The sequence below is a fragment of the Corvus brachyrhynchos genome, unplaced genomic scaffold (genome assembly GCF_000691975.1).
Source record: "Corvus brachyrhynchos isolate BGI_N302 unplaced genomic scaffold, ASM69197v1 scaffold293, whole genome shotgun sequence".
NCBI lineage: Eukaryota > Metazoa > Chordata > Aves > Passeriformes > Corvidae > Corvus > Corvus brachyrhynchos.
In genome coordinates, this window is record NW_008237410.1 from 3,218,276 (window position 1) to 3,235,605 (window position 17,330).

General features: G+C 36.4%; 1 protein-coding gene across 1 annotated transcript in view; it reads left to right on the forward strand.

The window, feature by feature from the left end:
- The window catches only part of SLC26A7 (solute carrier family 26 member 7), a 66,962-nt gene that overhangs the window by 26,151 nt on the left and 23,481 nt on the right, over positions 1–17,330 (forward strand). The window contains exons 5-9 of the mRNA XM_017731067.1: positions 7,441–7,593; positions 8,930–9,012; positions 10,568–10,715; positions 12,788–12,901; positions 16,135–16,212. Coding sequence (XP_017586556.1) covers positions 7,441–7,593; positions 8,930–9,012; positions 10,568–10,715; positions 12,788–12,901; positions 16,135–16,212 — 576 coding nt within the window. The remainder of the gene's footprint in view (positions 1–7,440; positions 7,594–8,929; positions 9,013–10,567; positions 10,716–12,787; positions 12,902–16,134; positions 16,213–17,330) is intronic.

The following is a 17,330-nucleotide window of genomic DNA, read 5'->3' on the forward strand; positions in this document are numbered from 1 at the left end:
ACAGTAATTAATTTAAAATAGATGTGTTAGGGCATCAATAATTCCATTTATTATTCTGAGCCATTATACACTCATACAGGGAGGGTAATCTCTTTCTGGATCAGCACATGGAAGGAATATAAACATAAATTTCAACATAGTTTCTTCATATGCTGCTGAATGAAATCTGACCATGATTGTGGTAAAAGGAAAATGACCCATGATTTGTGCATCTCCTATGCAAAAATTACTCTAGATATGTTGTTTATTACTTTATGACATGATACTACTTTGCCATAAACACAGCAAATGGACAGCTTTAAGGTAATTTTTATAAAATGCATGCAGCATTTCATGCAGTATTGTTGCAAATGAGCAGTTAGGCTGCTTAAAGAATCACCATTGGCAAAAGCAGGTATGAGCTTAATACGAACTTATGAAAGTGCGATTCTAACAGAGTTCAGTGGCAAGGTTCACTCACTTACTCCAAGGATGAAGCATTCATAGGAAAATTGCATTAGTATCAACTTAGAATGGATTGCATGGAGACCGAGGTTGAAAAGGGTAAGGGTGCAAAGGGTATGGATACAAAAAGATAAGGTGAGCCAAAGGGTTTAACAGAATTTCTTCACTGAGTAATTTAACATTTATGAAGTGATTAAATGGGATTTTTAATAAATATAACAGACTTAATTACAGTTCCATGGTAACAACATTCACACCATAGTAAATTTACACTCACACACACAGGCAGAGATGTATACATGTCAGTCTGTGAGTGTAAATGTGCTTATCAAAAATTCCCCCTGGCTTCAGTGAAATACTCATGGCAAATGCCTGAGTGTTTCTCAACAGGCAGGTGTTGCACCTCGAAGAGTATGTGCATGTCTGTGTATCAGCCCAGGCCTCGCTGTAAGTGATGGTCTTTTGAGAATCGCAGACTTGAGGGTTCATGAGCTCTGAGAGGTGCCCCACTGAGGGAGGTGATGGCACAGCCCACTGTGGCCCAGAAGAGCTCAGAGGGACTCACTTAGGACTCCTGTGTCACAAGGTGATTTGCTTTAGTCATGAGTTAGTTTCCATCCTGGCCATAACCCACGCTGGCAACTACTGGAGTTTCCAAAACACTTGGAAATTGTTTCCAAAACTTCAGCAACAATGGTGCCGTTCTGCTTGGGCTCCAGGTCAGGTAGGGAATGTTCTAAGGCTGTCAGGGGATGACTGATCACCCTTTGTTCCCCACCTGGGCCGGACAGCGGATGTTGCTGTTACAGTGTTGCTCCCACCTGTATCACGGGAGAGTACCTGGTACGCTCAAGGACATGTCACCGCCCGGCTGTTTGGTCAAGGGCAGGGGGTGATGCACCACCACCACTGTCATGGTTACAGCCCTCAGAAAGTACATACTTTTGGCTGAAACCTTAAAGAGCAAAGTTGTATAATCTTATTACACAAAAGACATGAATATATTCTTGATGGTTACTTATTCCAGCAAGCCCTGAGTTTAGGTGCTGTGAGCACAATCTCTTGGCATTATTCGTATTACAACACTCCCTGCCAAAATGATACATTGCTCATAGTAAAACTGTATTTACTTGCTGAGGTGATATTTAAGTTGCACTGATAGTGAGACTTCATCCAGTCAGCCACTAAATTAGGACACCTTATTTAAAAGCACTGACTGTCTTTGTGTCCTTTATTTTTTCTTATTATTTTGGGAAATTTGCTAATGTGAACTCTTTGATTAGAAGATATTGCTTTTTAGAATGGTTTTTTTTTCATAGTATTTTATAAATTTGGCAGTTTTTCATATGTATAGTAAATTGGTAAGTTTTTTACAGGACCAATTTATTAATGAAAATTAGGGGCATGTAATAAACACAATTAATTTATCCATTTATCTTGCAGAGACATACCTAAAAGTGTCATAGCCATTTCTATGAATAGCCAGTTGGCTTATGAGACTATTAAAAATGATTCTTCATATATTAATTTTTTTTATTATTTAAAAACCTTTTCATAAATGATTCTTAATATAAAATGTGAATAGCCTCTTTTTCATGGTGTTTCCATGGAGACTGTACTTACATATAGGAATATTGTCATCTTGTAGAGATGACTGGTGTTAAGTACTGCAGCCAAGGCATAATCAGAATATACATTATGAGCAATAATAAAGAACTGCAGTGATATGAAGAAATATTTCCACGTTGGTGTGCTCATGATATCATAAATGAGGTCATTCAAATGCTTTGAAAGAAATCTATTCCCTTATCCCTTGTATTTTTAATGTATTTGAAACAAGTTCTTTGCCTTTCACTTCTCTTTTGAAATCAAACCCCTTTGAACACATTCCAAAGAAAAATTTTCCTGATTTTTTTTAAGGTTCTGAATTGCTCTATAAATTGTGTGAAAATAAATTACCAAAAAAAATTTGCTCTGTACAACTTGAAAGAATAATAAAAAAGGGACAATTTTACTACATAAATGTTTTAAAATGTTTCTGGTATCTATTCAGACTTATGAGTTTCCTTAAGAAGGTACAGTATCTCAGTCAGAAACACCAGAGCTAGACTTTAACAATAATTTTCTTCTGTCATTGTAGTTTTATGTGAAAATTATATGAATTAGATATAAAGTAGTTTGCACATGTATCTAGAGAGTGAAAGGCAACTTTGGCATCTCTCTGGACATGTTCTTTACTTCAAATCCTTGAAATCCAAAGACTGGTACTTTTGCTTACATTTTTTTTCTTTGTCCACTCCAAAACACCTCCCACTCACAAAGCCAAGTTTTGCCTCAGGCAGCCTTTGGGTTGGCAAAGCAAGAATAAGAATGTTTAATAAAGTGTGATAGGAGAGTTGCAAGTATAGCAAGCCAGTGAAATGAATTCTTTATAGCATGTGAGATCATGGTTAAATACGTAGAAAGGGACTATGCATATGGAGAACAAATCTAGTACACTGGCCTTGAGCCTGTGGTATTTTTGTGTTTACACATAGTTCACGTAACTTATTAAATTTTGTTTTCCCTGTACATAATTTGTCACAATTCAGTTGAGCTGCACAGTGCAGCACCACTTGGTACTTTGCAAATGGAAAGGGAAAAGTGAAGGTGAAGAAAAATAATGAGGGAATACTGCGTGTGAGAGCAAACTTTACAAGGGACAAGAAAAGTGTCAAGTTTTACTCAGCATCTGAAAACAGAAGAACATACATGTATTTGCTCTTTATTTATGTATAGATATGTTTCTCTTTCCACACGTTTCTGAGAAAATACAATACTGCAAAATGAACTGCAATGTAAGAAACTTGCTTTGCAAAACAGCGTCTTTTGTGGCCATGCTGCAAGTTTGTTGCAAAATCCTTGTGTGGTTTTGCTGAAATTATCTGAAAAAAATCCCAAACTTTCATGTTCTGCTATCAGTCCTTTTTTTTCACCCCTTTTTTACCCAGTTACTTATACAATTTACAATATTTGCCTGTACATTTTCCCTCCAGTGTGACATATTTAAAAAAAATCAGAATGAAATATTTTTTAAAATGAAATGAGGTTTCACTCTTAAAATGCATTTTGTTAAATAGCATGTTCCTTTAATTCTTTTGTTTGCTTCAGCCTCTATACTTATTTTAGGGCTAATCTTTTGGGGTTTCATGTATACACTAAAAAACCCAACTCAGAGCATTTCATTATTATATCCAAATACACATCCTTTCTAGAATGTAAACCACTACAACATTCAATATCACCCTATGAAAGTATGTGAAAATATGGTGGAACTCGAAACTGCTGGTTTCCCACGAGAAAAGGAACATTCAATGTCTGTATATATATGTGCAAAGCTGGAATACTTCTTGTTTCACTTAGGTCCAAATTTGCACTGATTACCAAAAAGTCCACTGATTGCTTATGATATTGTCAGATAGGTTCCATTAAGAATCTTTACACAAAACTAGCAGTAAAACTAAAAGCACAAGAGGCAAACAGCTCAATTAATATATTATTGCTGATTTTAAAAACTTTTAAAATTATATAATGAAAAAGATTGCTTCGTACACTGTAATATCAAGCTAAATTCTGCTGGATAATTTCCAAATTATTTCAGTAAGTACATTATCAAAATATGGTAAATTCTGAATTTATAATTATGTTTTTGATTAAAACATTTGTAAATACTTCTTTTGAATCAGATGCAGATGCTACTGCAAGTTTTAGCTTTATGTACTTAGGATTTATAGTTTGATCTTGGCTAAGTACAGTAACTGACTGGACAGAGTACCATGTAAAATCTATAGTTTAAAGAAATGTCTATTATATATGGTAATTGCATTCATGTTAAGAGCCACATGCTCTTTCTTTCTTGTGAAAGGGTCTCCTTGCTTTACTGGTCATATCATGAATTGAGTGGTTTTAGGTTTTCAGAAAATGGTTACCCAGGAATCAACTAGTCAGTCAAAGCCCTTTAGTCTAATGCAGTAATTAATTTCATATTAATGTATTACTGCCAGAATTGTTTTAGTGTACTACAGACGCTTTGGGCATAGGGCTGTTTGGGCTACTGAATTCGAATGAGGTACAAAGTTTTGGTAGTTCCATTATTTTTCATTTATTGACTGATGTAGACTAAATACAGAAGGGTACGATTTCAAAAGAAACACCAAAGGATGTACTAGGCAGTTCATATAAAGATTCTGTTGCAAAGTCTGAAAAACCTATGGCAAAGGTTTACAAGATTTGGATATATATTTTTAAAATTAAATGGAAGTGTCAATGTGTCAATAGAAGTTTTTTAGTCACTTTGAAAGATGGAAATTATAGCTTGTGCATATTTCTTCACTAAAATTGTATTTATTTACTCAGTCTTTTGTCTCACTTTGTCTAGGAAAATTAGGTTTAATGCCACGAACACAGATAGCTAATGCTGACACTTTAATCGACAGCATTCATTTCAAAACAAATCACATCTCTCTCACTTCAGCAAGTAGGAATCAACCCATTTCTTCCCTTTTCTTGCCACTTCACCTTAGATCTAGCTCACTCTTTGTTGAGTTTGTGGGCAGTTTTCCAGATTGCCTCCTTTTGTCATAATTAATCACAGCTTCTGCTTGGGCACTGAGCCAAGTCCTGTCCTTTCTTGAAAATGCATTCTTGGAAAATTATGGGTACAGAGCCTAGTTCCAAGCCACTCAAGATACAATCCACATATTGTCTGATTACAGTAGGGCAATATGTGGTTAAAAACTGTGGTTTAATTGCCATTCTTCAGATTTAAGACATTTCTAGATCACATTACTTAACAAGTTGATTTTAAAATATTTTCCTGGTTTTTGAGAAATGTTTCTGCTGGGTTTTATTGTGCATTCTTAATTGAAACTCTAAGGCTAAATTTCAAAGGACTGGACTACTTTTTCCTCTTTATGAGGAAGTTACTTTTCTGTAACGAAATTTAGATTGGGTTTTTTTCCATTTCTAGATTTTGAAAATATTCTCAGAGAGAAAAAATCAGGAAGTTATTTTAATTTACTCATTCTTCAATATGAGCATCACCTCTTCAATGAGTGCCAGAATCAGAACAATAGAAATAAATTTTATCATCATATTGACTACCTTTCTGCTAGAACAGGGTTTTTTCCTAAGATAATTCTCTAGTACTTTTTCCTGTCCAATATAAATATGTGTATTTAAGCTCCAGACTGTCAAAACTTGTTAGTATTATACATGTATTTGAATATAAGTTCTCTGAAGCAGAAAATTATTAATCTTTATTTTGATAAAATTACAAGTGTCACTTTTGATTTTTTTAGTGGTCTTCTTAATCATTGCCGGAGAAAACACCTTTTTTTATATATCATTATTATTATTTCAAGCCCCAGTTGCTTGATTTTATTATCCTTAATGTCGGGGTTTTTAAAAAAAAGTTACTTGTGATGATGTCTAAATCTACATCCTACATCTTAACTTCTGTTATCTCTATGGTTTATATTTCAGGATGCACAGTAGTTCCCAGAATTTAAATGCAGAAGTCAGGGGATTGAGCCTACCTTGTTTTTTCCCCTACAGCTTTAGTAAGCATATGTATTGTATCCATATTTATGGCTTGCTGTTGTTCCAGGCAATAGACTTGCTTTTCTTCAGGAGTCCTGAAAATAAGTTGTGATAGAGATCTCATTATTTCTTTATTTATCAGGATAGATATTCTCTCTTTCTTCACCCCTTCTAACTGTTTCAGCAAACTTCTAATTTTTTTCATTACTTTCTGTTAATCTGCTATCATACTGATTTATGCCTTATTTCCTGAACCCACAAATTCAGCATAGAGGCAAAATTATAGTTCACTGTGTCATCTGTGCTGGTTTGAAGGCAACTGCATTCTTCCGAGTCTGTTACTTACAACATTGTATTCATCATCAAATACCTCGTTGCTCATCACTGTTGTTCATTCTACGCCTGTTCCATATTTTTATTCCCCATGTTCCTTACAATTCAGCACCATATTTCCTTTCTTCATCACAGATCCAACTATACTTTTCTAACTTGTTTTACAGGTTATTGCAGCACTTATTAACTGCTGAAAAGCTGAAGGCCTCCCATTCACAGCTCCATAGCTCTGGCCTGGTGTCCTCGTTCCCTTTTAGCTCTGCAGTCAGCAGAAAAGGAAACAAACTGGGCTAAAGAGATAACTTTAGTTATTTAAATCACCAATAACATATGCATGCAAGCTTGGCAGCCATTTAGTGTGTGCAGCCCCTGGACCTGGTCAAAGCATGCTCCATGGAGCACTGTGAAAGGGGCAAGAGCAACCAGCGGGGAGACTGAGGATGGCCTGCTGAAATTACTCTGGAAAAACGACCCACAGATTGCAGAGGATGCCCTGAAGAGGATGCTCATCTTGGAAGATTCCTGTTGCATCTCTTCCCATCCAGCCACTACTGCATTTTTCATTCCCTTTTCTTTTTTTCTCTTCTTCTCTTTCCCCCTCTTTTCTGTCTTTTAATTTTTTTTTCTCAGAAATAACTTTTATTACTAGAATTGGTGGATGTTTTATGCTATATCCGCTACAAATAAACCTTTGTGCAAGAAACTTTTCTCAAAATTTTTATGTGGCACTCATTTATCTCACTGAACTTAATGAGACTGAATAAGAAAAGGAAACATATCACATTTATTGGAATTTTATCACTTTCTTCTACCAATAGAAATGTTAAAATTAATTTATACAAATATTCGTGCTGCTTTTTTTTTTTTGGTGTGTTTTCAAAAATCCATAGGAGTAGTAAATTTGTGGATTTCCTTCCTTGTAAAATCTAAAGTACAGGCCAAAAAGTTGACCAATGACTAAGCGCCTGCAGTATTGATTCAGCTGTCACTGATTATTTGTCTGAAGCTGTGAGAAGATGCCATAGCATGTGATCCAGAATATATTTTTTTTGATGTGTGATTGTTATTTGCTGTTCACTGTAGATTTATGCCTATGTGTTTGAGAATATCAGATCAGTTCAGTTGGAGGCATTACTTCTCTCCTTGCTGAGCATTGTCGTGCTTGTTCTGGTTAAAGAACTGAATGAGAAATTTCAGAGAAACATTAAAGTCGTCCTTCCCATCGATCTACTTTTGGTAAGTACAAAATTATATATCAGGCTTTTTCTTACAAAGCTTTCAGTAGCTCAATCTGCTGAAGTTTACTGTGCTGTCTATAGTTACCCACACCCACACCTGCCACTTATTAAATGGACAGCTGATTTTCATGGCTGTAAGTTAATTGTAAGAACAGGAAACAGTATGGCTAAATAATTAAGGAAGAAATGACATACAGTCCCAATTTGTATAATATTTTTCATATGTTCAGTACTTTTTACATAATCACAAGAACATGAAGCCTAGAATGTTGAAGTGTAAGGAGTTTGAAATAGAAAATTAAAAGTAACTGGCACATTATAACTCCAGGCAAGTCTTGTTCTGAGTAGTTGTGACTTAGATGTTGCTTGTTATTTATCTACAACAAAGTTAAATAGCTATGCCATTGCTTTCTATCATTTTACTAACAGTTTTCCTTTAACATGGTATAGACAAAATTGAAATTAGCAATTGCATTATAAACCCCTGATTTAAGGATTAAGTTGTAGTCAAATGATCGGCAACAGATCACCATCAGAAGGTTTCTGTTTTTCTTTAGACCTCTAAAAGAAAATACAAAGTATGAAGGATAGTTGTCTTTTAGGGTGTATCATCGCAATTACTCTTTTACTGGAAAAATTTACAAGGACAAAATTCTGGAAAAGGAGGAAGTGTGGTCCCGGTCTCAGTGTTACCTTTTTAAAAATATTGGATAAAGTGTACCAGCAAGGTTTGCAGGTACTAAGGATTGCAGACTGGAACTCATACCTGTTCTATTGTGATTTGTGTATTCATCTCATCTGAAATATGAGGAAATGAGTTTGAATCTCCTCGGGGTCAAACTTTCCACTCCCTCTGCAAGATTCATACCTGCTAGAACATAAGAGGCAGACATATCTGCTGTGTTTTGTGCTGAAGTCAACACTGCCAGTCTGGATCAGATGTGCTCAGAGAGCATCAGCTGAATCAGGAACACCTCAATTATGAGCTACTTTAAGCTGCTCACATGAATGGCAGTGCTCTGGGGCACATGCTGAATAGAGGGACTTCGGACACTGATTGCCAGGGTTCCTGAGGCTTTACAGGGAGTCATACAAATCTCTTTCATTAACACGGAATGTACAAACTGCACTGTAGTCTCACTTCATTACTGTGTCCAAATCTTAGTTTCTTTTGACTCTTCCACATATGCAAAAAATAAATCATTATAATACTTTCCTGTTTTACTGGACTGATTTAAGGATAAATGTATGTGCCATGTACTTAGGTACAGCAACAATAGCGACCATGTCAGAAGCAACAGAAATGTAACATCTTTTTCTGTTTGAATCAATAGATAATTGCTACATCCATTGCTTGCTACTATGCTGATATGGAATACATCTACGGGATAGAAGTTGTGGGAAATATTCCTAAAGGGTAATGTTGGTTTTATTAGCTTGTGGCTTTTAAATATCTTTATTTCTGAGAAAGTCTCTGAAAAGGTCAAAGTAGTTTCTGAAATAAGAATTGGTAAAAATCTATTTTGTTTGTTCCCCGTCTCCTCAAATACTCTTTCACAATTCCATCTCATATTAACAAGTTATATGTGCATAGATATCATCACAAAAATGCATTCTTGTACATTTCATTAGCTTTTTATTGCTTTGTGGAATAAAAAGTAGGTACTAAGTACCCGATGATGTATGACAGGAGGGCAGGACAGTCTTTACAAGATTATTGCAACCTCCTTTTTGAGGGTTTCCTTGGGTTATGGTAGAAGAAAGGTTTAACAATGAGGTAAGATTTGTAGATCACTACACTTCATTCCTCTCCACCCATATAGAAATTTTAGAAAATGTGGTTTCTGAGGATATGTGAAAGATTTAATTATGCTAAATCTAGAAAAGAACATTTTTACTGTAGCTAGGGATACATTTTTCTCCATGACCTTGAAAAGAAGGCAAAAAAAAATCCAATATAATTAACTGGAAAGAGAAATTAGATTAGTTGTCAGACAAAATGTTCAGACTCTACAGGTTGGTATGGAAGAGAGCAGCTGTTGTGTAATCTCCTGCTTGGATATAGCAGTGTTTCCCTAAATGTCACAAAGTACAGCCGGAATGCATGTGTGGCAGCTTGCACCGAAAGAAATAAAGTAAGGGACATTTCTGCGAAAGAAAATGCTTTTTAAGTATTCAGAGCATGCTATGAATCTGAGACTAAAACAGGTCTAAGTGTGCCCCTTCTGTGTGTAATGAATAGGTAAACTGTATTTGCAGCTTTAATCAGGAATTTATTTTCTGTCTAACCTCATACAAGTAGTGTTGAAAAAATAGAAGCAGAGCCTGGATCATTCCTGAGCATTTTTAGACATTTACCTGAAATACCTAACTGCCTTGTCAGTGGAGAACATCAGAAACCTTAAGAGCACAATTTGGTTTTCAGTCGGTGTGATTTGTGCTCTGGAAAGACCAAAGTCTTTTTGAAGAGTTCAGAGACAATCTGGGGTGGTTTGGTTCATAACTTGTTTCATTGCAACCCCCATTAGATGGAATAAATGTCCGTACTGTCAGTAACCAACAGGAATACAAAATTTTTTAAAGATTTAAATTTAACTTTACAGGAAAGTCAACTATATCAAAAAAAAGAGAAAATATACAGTAGTCTCTTCTACTGAACATTACAGAATTAGTAAATGGTTGCTAAATTTGTCAGTCATGAACCTAATTTATCAACATCTCTTTATAATTTCTCAAATTAAAGTTTTCAAATTGAATAGTCCATCTGAAACTGTTTCATCTTCTACAAATTCTATTCTGCTCTTCCCAACAGACAGAGATTTTAATAACCTAAAATATTGAAAAATGTCACCTTACAAGTAACACAAAAATAAGCTGTTCCTGTAGAGATTGTTTCTCTGGTATTTGCATGAATTGCAGGTATATAGAAACTATGTATCAAGTTTTGCAAAAATTACTGTTTTTTTTTATAGGTTGCCATCACCAAAAGCACCACCCATGAGTGTCCTGCCTGAAGTAGTCACTGAAGCTTTTGGAGTGGCACTGGTTGGTTATGTAGCCTCACTAGCTCTTGCTCAAGGCTCTGCTAAAAAGTTTAAATACACTGTGGATGACAACCAGGTAAAGCTCTTTCTCCTTAGTGTCACTGAGCCTTGAAATCACTTCACCATTTGGGGAAAGTATCATAGATGAACGCCCAGTAGGATAAGCTATTTTCCATATAGCATCCTGACACCTTCTGGTGCTTACTGTAACACCCAAAACTTGTTCAAATTGTCTCTGCAGAATGCCCTCATTGGCTGAACTGCTCCTTTTGGGGAAGCTCATCCTTCAGGATAATCTTGTAGGGCTACATTCAGTACAGCATTTGGATATTAGTGCATTTTCCACTGCTCTCAGATGAGACAACTTCTCCTCTGGCAGTTGAGCTCTTATAGACAAGTTATGATGTTAAATCAGCCACCAATTAATAAAACAAAGCAACTGTAAAACAAAACCAGGTACTTATAGCCCCAGGACTTATCTGATGTTGTGAGAGGAAATTATTTATACTTCTGCAAAGTGGAAGTCTCACCCAAAATGAAGGTTTATTTGTATATAAGAAGCTGTGTGAGTTCAGAGGGTGCTGCCAAATTTACAGCCATAGGAGCTTTCTGTTCTGAGTTCCACTTTGCAGAAGACATGCTTAAATAAAAGTGGAACATCTCTACACTACTACATTGCTTGTCATGGTGGGTGGGTAACTCCAAGCCAGCTGGAAATCCATGGAGACGATAATTCAAGCACTGTGGTAAGAAAGGCTCAATTTCAGAGAGCTGGCACTAGTACTGTGAGCTGAAAATGCTGCCTCCACCTTTCTGTTAAGTGGTTTGAGATAAATGACATAGGGTTGAATGAAGAACTGTTTTGCAGCTGGAGGTCTATTTGGACACCCTATCTAGACAGGTTGGTCTTGCTACATCTGTTCCTGACCTTCACAACTCTTATGTCATTGGAAAACACAGTGAAAACATTCTTGTCTATTCAGTTCTCTATAATATTTTTCAGTTTGAATACATTGGGCCATGAATTTCTGTTGATGCTTCAGAGCCACATTTCTATGGAGCAGAGGGAGAATGCTTTGAACTTAGTGCAGAACAGACTCCAGGGTGACATGCTGCTATGTTTCAAGGCAGTCCATGGAACACAGCAACCTGTAGATCTTTCTGCACCTTTGGAAGTCTTGTACCTTACTCAGCTTCATTACTGAAGTCTTGGAAACTCTGTGTATGTCTGCATCAAATAATGGAGTAAAGAGCAAAACCTCCATGACAGGAGAGCAGTGAGGGGGTGTGGCTGTGGTGCCCTCAGGGGCCAGGCACAGCGCTTGGCATGGGGGCTCGTGCGTGTGTGAGACTGCTGGGCCAGCTTTATGGGGGTGCTGTTCTGTGCTGTGAACACAAACTCATGAGCTGGTGTTTTCCTGGCTGGATACAGCATCGTTTGTGTCCTAAGCACTCTGAGGTCTTTTCCTACATGTTTTCCTCATCAGATCAATATGCTCCTTAAATTCTGTGATGCTGGGTGGCCATGTTGGAACACTTCCTTAAAAAACACTGTTCTTCTTAGACTGGCTTCTTCAAGGTGGCTTCTCCACTTTTTCTTCTACAAATCTTTGTTCAGACATGTCTGCATTTTGACTGTGAACAAACACCAAATATATTTGTGATGAAACACAGCATGCCTATAATGTGGCTACCACACTTCACTCTCACTAAAACGTGCTCTAAAAAAAGAGAAATCAGTGGCTGTCTTTTTCCAGTGAGTCATAAACCAGAAACAATCTGGACAGTTTCCAGATACCAGTACTTGGGGCCCTGGCCAGTTAAAAAGCACACATGGATCAAAATGTAAATATTTTGGTTGAACTTCATCTTCAAAACGTAGCAATAGCATTTATTCTGTGAACAAAATGTCCCTTCTGCTTTTGATGAATCTGGTTCAACAGCTCTATCATTCTATCGTTCTAAGTTGTGAGAAGATATATTCTGTTGGGAAATCCTTTTTCATGCACCTGTGGGATTTTCTTCCCTCAAAAATGTGTCCGTCCTTTATCATTGCTAATATTTACATAGGGGACTCCTATGTTGGCGAGAGGCATTGAAATGACAGAACAATAGGAAAAAACCATCTTCTATTTAACGACTTTGCAGGAATTTTTGGCTCATGGCCTCAGCAACGTGATTCCTTCATTTTTCTTTTGCATACCAAGTGCTGCAGCGATGGGACGGACGGCGCTTTTATACAGTACAGGAGCCAAAACACAGGTAACAGCTTAGAGTAAAGTACGTCGGAGAATTAAAGCTGTGATTCTGCTCACTGGAATTTGTACTGATTTATCCATTGTATTTCCCCTGTCTCCCTTTTCCTCTGTCCTGAGAATGACTCTGCCCTGTCATTTTTAACAATCTGCATTAAATTGCATTCAATCAGCGATGTCTTCCTAGGAAAGACAATGGTCCCTCTTATTAATTTTTATGTTTCATTCAATATAAACTGTAAGGTCTGTGGCAGCAAGGAAGTTAGGAGTTGTGTTTTCAGACTGCGGAAAACTACATAAAAGCCCTTTCAGTTAATGTGAATTTGTTAGCATTGTAACAAAAGTGCCCTCTAATGGTGTTTAATGGATTTAATGGCACTGTCTAAACCGAAGTTTTAGGAAAAAATCACGTTTAATTTAGTGCTTCTATCTGATTTCCAAAATAAAATGAAAGTAACCTTTAGAGCTGTTTGTTAAAAAACCACAAGTAATCTCCCAGCTTCTGCCTTGTGACATGGTGTACTTGTCCTATCCCTCAGTGTACACTGAGCCCAGAGAGATGACATTTAGATTTTTGAGGATTTTTTTTGCCTATTTTCTGCTGTAGGAAACTAAACCCACAAGTTCTTATTACAGTCACTGAGGAAAGAGGAGACTGTAATTGCTGAAAATGGTAACTGTGACCCTGTGAGCCCGTCATCTGTCTGAATCGTGCTTGTGAACAAGAGAGGTGGCAAGCCACCTGGGGCACCCCCACAGCATTGCCTCTTCCTCTGAAACTCAAGGGCCTTCAGTGGCAACCTGCCATCAATGCTATGCCCTTTGGAGTTCACTGCTATTCTCCCAGGTAACAAGTGACAGAACAAGAGGAAACACCACCAAGTTGAGCCAGGGAAGGTTTAGATTAGAGATCAGGAATTTTTTTTTTTCACAGAAAGGGTTGTAAAGCACTAGAACAGACTGCTGACAGAGTCACCATCCTGGGGAGTTTTCAAAAATTGTGTGAATATGGCATTTGAGGACCTGGTTTAATGGTGAACCACCATGGTGGTGGTGCTGGGCTGATGGTTGGACTTGATGACCTAAAAGGTCTCTTCTAACCTTAACAATTCTATGATTCAATGATTCCATTGTCATTTTATAGCTGGTGTTGCCTGTAAAAAGGACATTAGCTGCAAGGAAAAGGTTCATGAGGTACAAGACTAAGTGCAATCCATAGGTACTGTTTCTCCTCAACCATCTCCTGCAATTATTTCTCATGCAGATGCCACAATATTAAGGAATTATACAGGGCTTTACTTCAATACTCTACATGTCAAATACTTGCTCATTAGCCTACAGAGTACTCCAAACTCACTTAATCATAATGAACAATCTAACAAATAATAATCTGGAAAAGTATTTATATGCAAATATTTTCGCTACCACTTGGCTATTAGTTATTTCATATATTTTAGTTGAATTTGATGTCACACCATGTGCCATCATCTCACAGACATTCTCTTCTGTAACCTGTTAATGTACTCATTTTACAATTTGCAGTTGTACTGCATCATGTTGTACTAGCTTTTCCATGGAAGATTTGAGGTAACCTGCAGACCTATAATGTGAAGAAGGCTCATAGGGTATTTGAGCACTTTGGCTCTGGTTCATGCAGACAAAGACCCCGATAAAAGGTTATTCAATACATGAAATGGAAAAGAAACCACTATAATTTGATTTCAAGATAGCAAACACATGGTAAAAGTCTGCTTGGTTTATCCATTGGTTTCACAGCATAGCAGTGCCTGGCTCTAAAAGTCAGAGTATGGCTGAGTTAGCACTATGAGAGCATTTTAATAGGCATAACAATTTCTCCCCTGCCTTCTCGGAAAGCAACACATCAGCTTAATCCTCTCCTTTGTGGCTGTCTAGGCAGAATGAAGACACAAGAAGATCATCACTTATAAATATTGGTGAGGTCATAGGCAAAAAGAAGCCGTGCTTTAATTACATAGAGGGAAGTCAGTTTGGCACAGGGCATGGAAGAAATGCAGAGAGCCTTTCAGGGGCACAGAGCAGCTCTTTTTTTCTCAAATGGCTATACCTGAGATGCAGTTTTGCCATTTGTTCCTCAGTGGTATATTTTCCTGAGAAAAAACAGAAGTGAGGAACTCTATCATGGACTAGAAGTGTCCTTCAAATAGAATCAACACTTTTTTTCTTGCTCTTCATGAAGGCAGAAAGAGGGAAAAGTTCCTTGTGACTTTACCAGCAGATTTGCTGTCCCTTTTTCTGTAAACACTTTGTCTATCCTTCTTGATGGTATTTTTAAGTACACCATGACTTTAATTTTCTAGTGTTTTAACAACTTGTCTGGTTTTGTTTTTAACAACTTGTCTCTTAAAATGAAACCTAATTATTTTAGTAAAGAAACATATTATCAATATAAAAATAAAGTGAGCATCTGTCTACTTACCGTCAAAAACCTTCTGTGAATCTCAACTGTATAAGACCAGAAGTACTCAGTGAGCACTCAGAACGGAATAGGACAGTGCAATTTTACTGTAGTTTTCCATCAGATTAATACCATAAATACTGTGAAGAAATGTATAATTATTACACCATATATTTTTCTGAATTTATATTACCTGCATTAATTATAATCTTTAATATATATTTTTAAACTGTGCCTACATTTTCTTAAGTAAATAAACCGATATTAACATGAAATTGTTAGTGGTTTCTGGTTTAACAATAGTTTTCTTTTAGTGTTAATCCCAATAAAATAAGTTAGAAGTCTTCTCTTGTGGAAAAAATGATAGCATACATAATTCTTGCGTAGTGCTGTGACAAATCTGTTATTTAGTACAATATAGGGTGCATGGCTATAAATAAGTTGCAGAATGACAGTAGGTGCTGAGAAACTTCTGGGATGAGATATTGCACACACACGTTCCATTGAATAACCAAGTGTGTAAGTGATGCTCTGATCTATATCAGTGGGCTGGCAGCAGGGTCAAGCACAGATACTGCGATCTCTCATTACGTTTTCACTGTAGTTGATTAAAGGTAATAATCAGAGATTAAAATTGAAATTATATGCATCTTCAATGCACAGATACATTAACAGCTAACACCTTCAACATCTGATTCTTGACTTTGTCTACAATATTTTATAATTTATCCTTTTCACAATTTCTTTTGTTGTTGTTGTTGTTGTTGGACTGACTGATCTGTAATTCTTGTTTATCGTTTTAGGTGGCTTGCCTTATCTCTTGTGTATTAATTCTTGTGGTGATCTATGCAATTGGACCTCTGCTCTACTGGCTTCCTATGGTATGGTACTTATCCTTTTTAAAGATTAAGATGTCAAACATTTTCTAATAGTTTCTTTCAGGGAAAGATAGTGCAACCTCTAAAACAGCTCTATTTAATTTCAGTGGCTGAAAGAATAGTCAGGGCACTACAAATCTCGAAATCATAAAATACGGAGGTGACAGCATAAGACATACAGATTTTATACATATATAGTTATATATAGGCTATCATGTAAGCATATAGAAGTGAATTTCTCTTCTACATAGTTTTGGCAGGTAGTTTATGAAAAATATACATCCAGGTTGTTGTGAACTTGTAAACTGACAAAGTGTGGTAGAAATTAATGAAGATTCATTATATTTCTCCAAGATATGCATATGATACACAACTTTGCATTTCAAATAAATTCGACACAAATTATTTTAGATAGTGATATAAGCTTATAGAAAGATTATGAAGTATTCCTATATCTCTGTCATGGAATACATCTACACTATGACTCTATGAAGCAGGGTGGCATCTTTTCACATAAGCTATATCTAGCTTTTGGTATTACAAATTAATAGTTAATTTTAACTAGAGGCATGTCAAAGCTGCAAAATACAGCTCTAAAATTATCCACAATTCTGCCATGTATGTACATGAAGTTTTAACTCAACCATGTTTAAAAATTACTTTGTGCTATTGTTTACATGGTGTCATGAAAGTTCTCACTTTTCAAACACAGATCCTTTTATAGCTTATTTTAACCATGCAAAGTAAGGACGCTTGAAGAGGGGTGCTCAATATGTCCTGATTTTTTGCTATACTTCTTCCCTACTTTCATTTGTTTTTATATGGATTGTATGTGAATTTTGACTGGTTTCCTGTAGGCTTTTCCCCCATATTTTAAAAATACTTTTTGGTTTTTGCTTTCTTGATAATTTATTTCTCTTCTAATATGCTTTTTCAGCCCATCTATACGCTGCAAGTCCATCAGTTTGTACTCTGTTCTTTTTGGCTCTAGATGATTTTTTCATCCATCTTCTCCTCCTTCCTGATTCAAAGAACAAAAATTTATTTTGTCTGCTTCAAAATTAATGGACTTTTGCCCCAGAGGCCTTCTCTAGCAGAAGGGAAGGAAGTGAGGAAGGGGA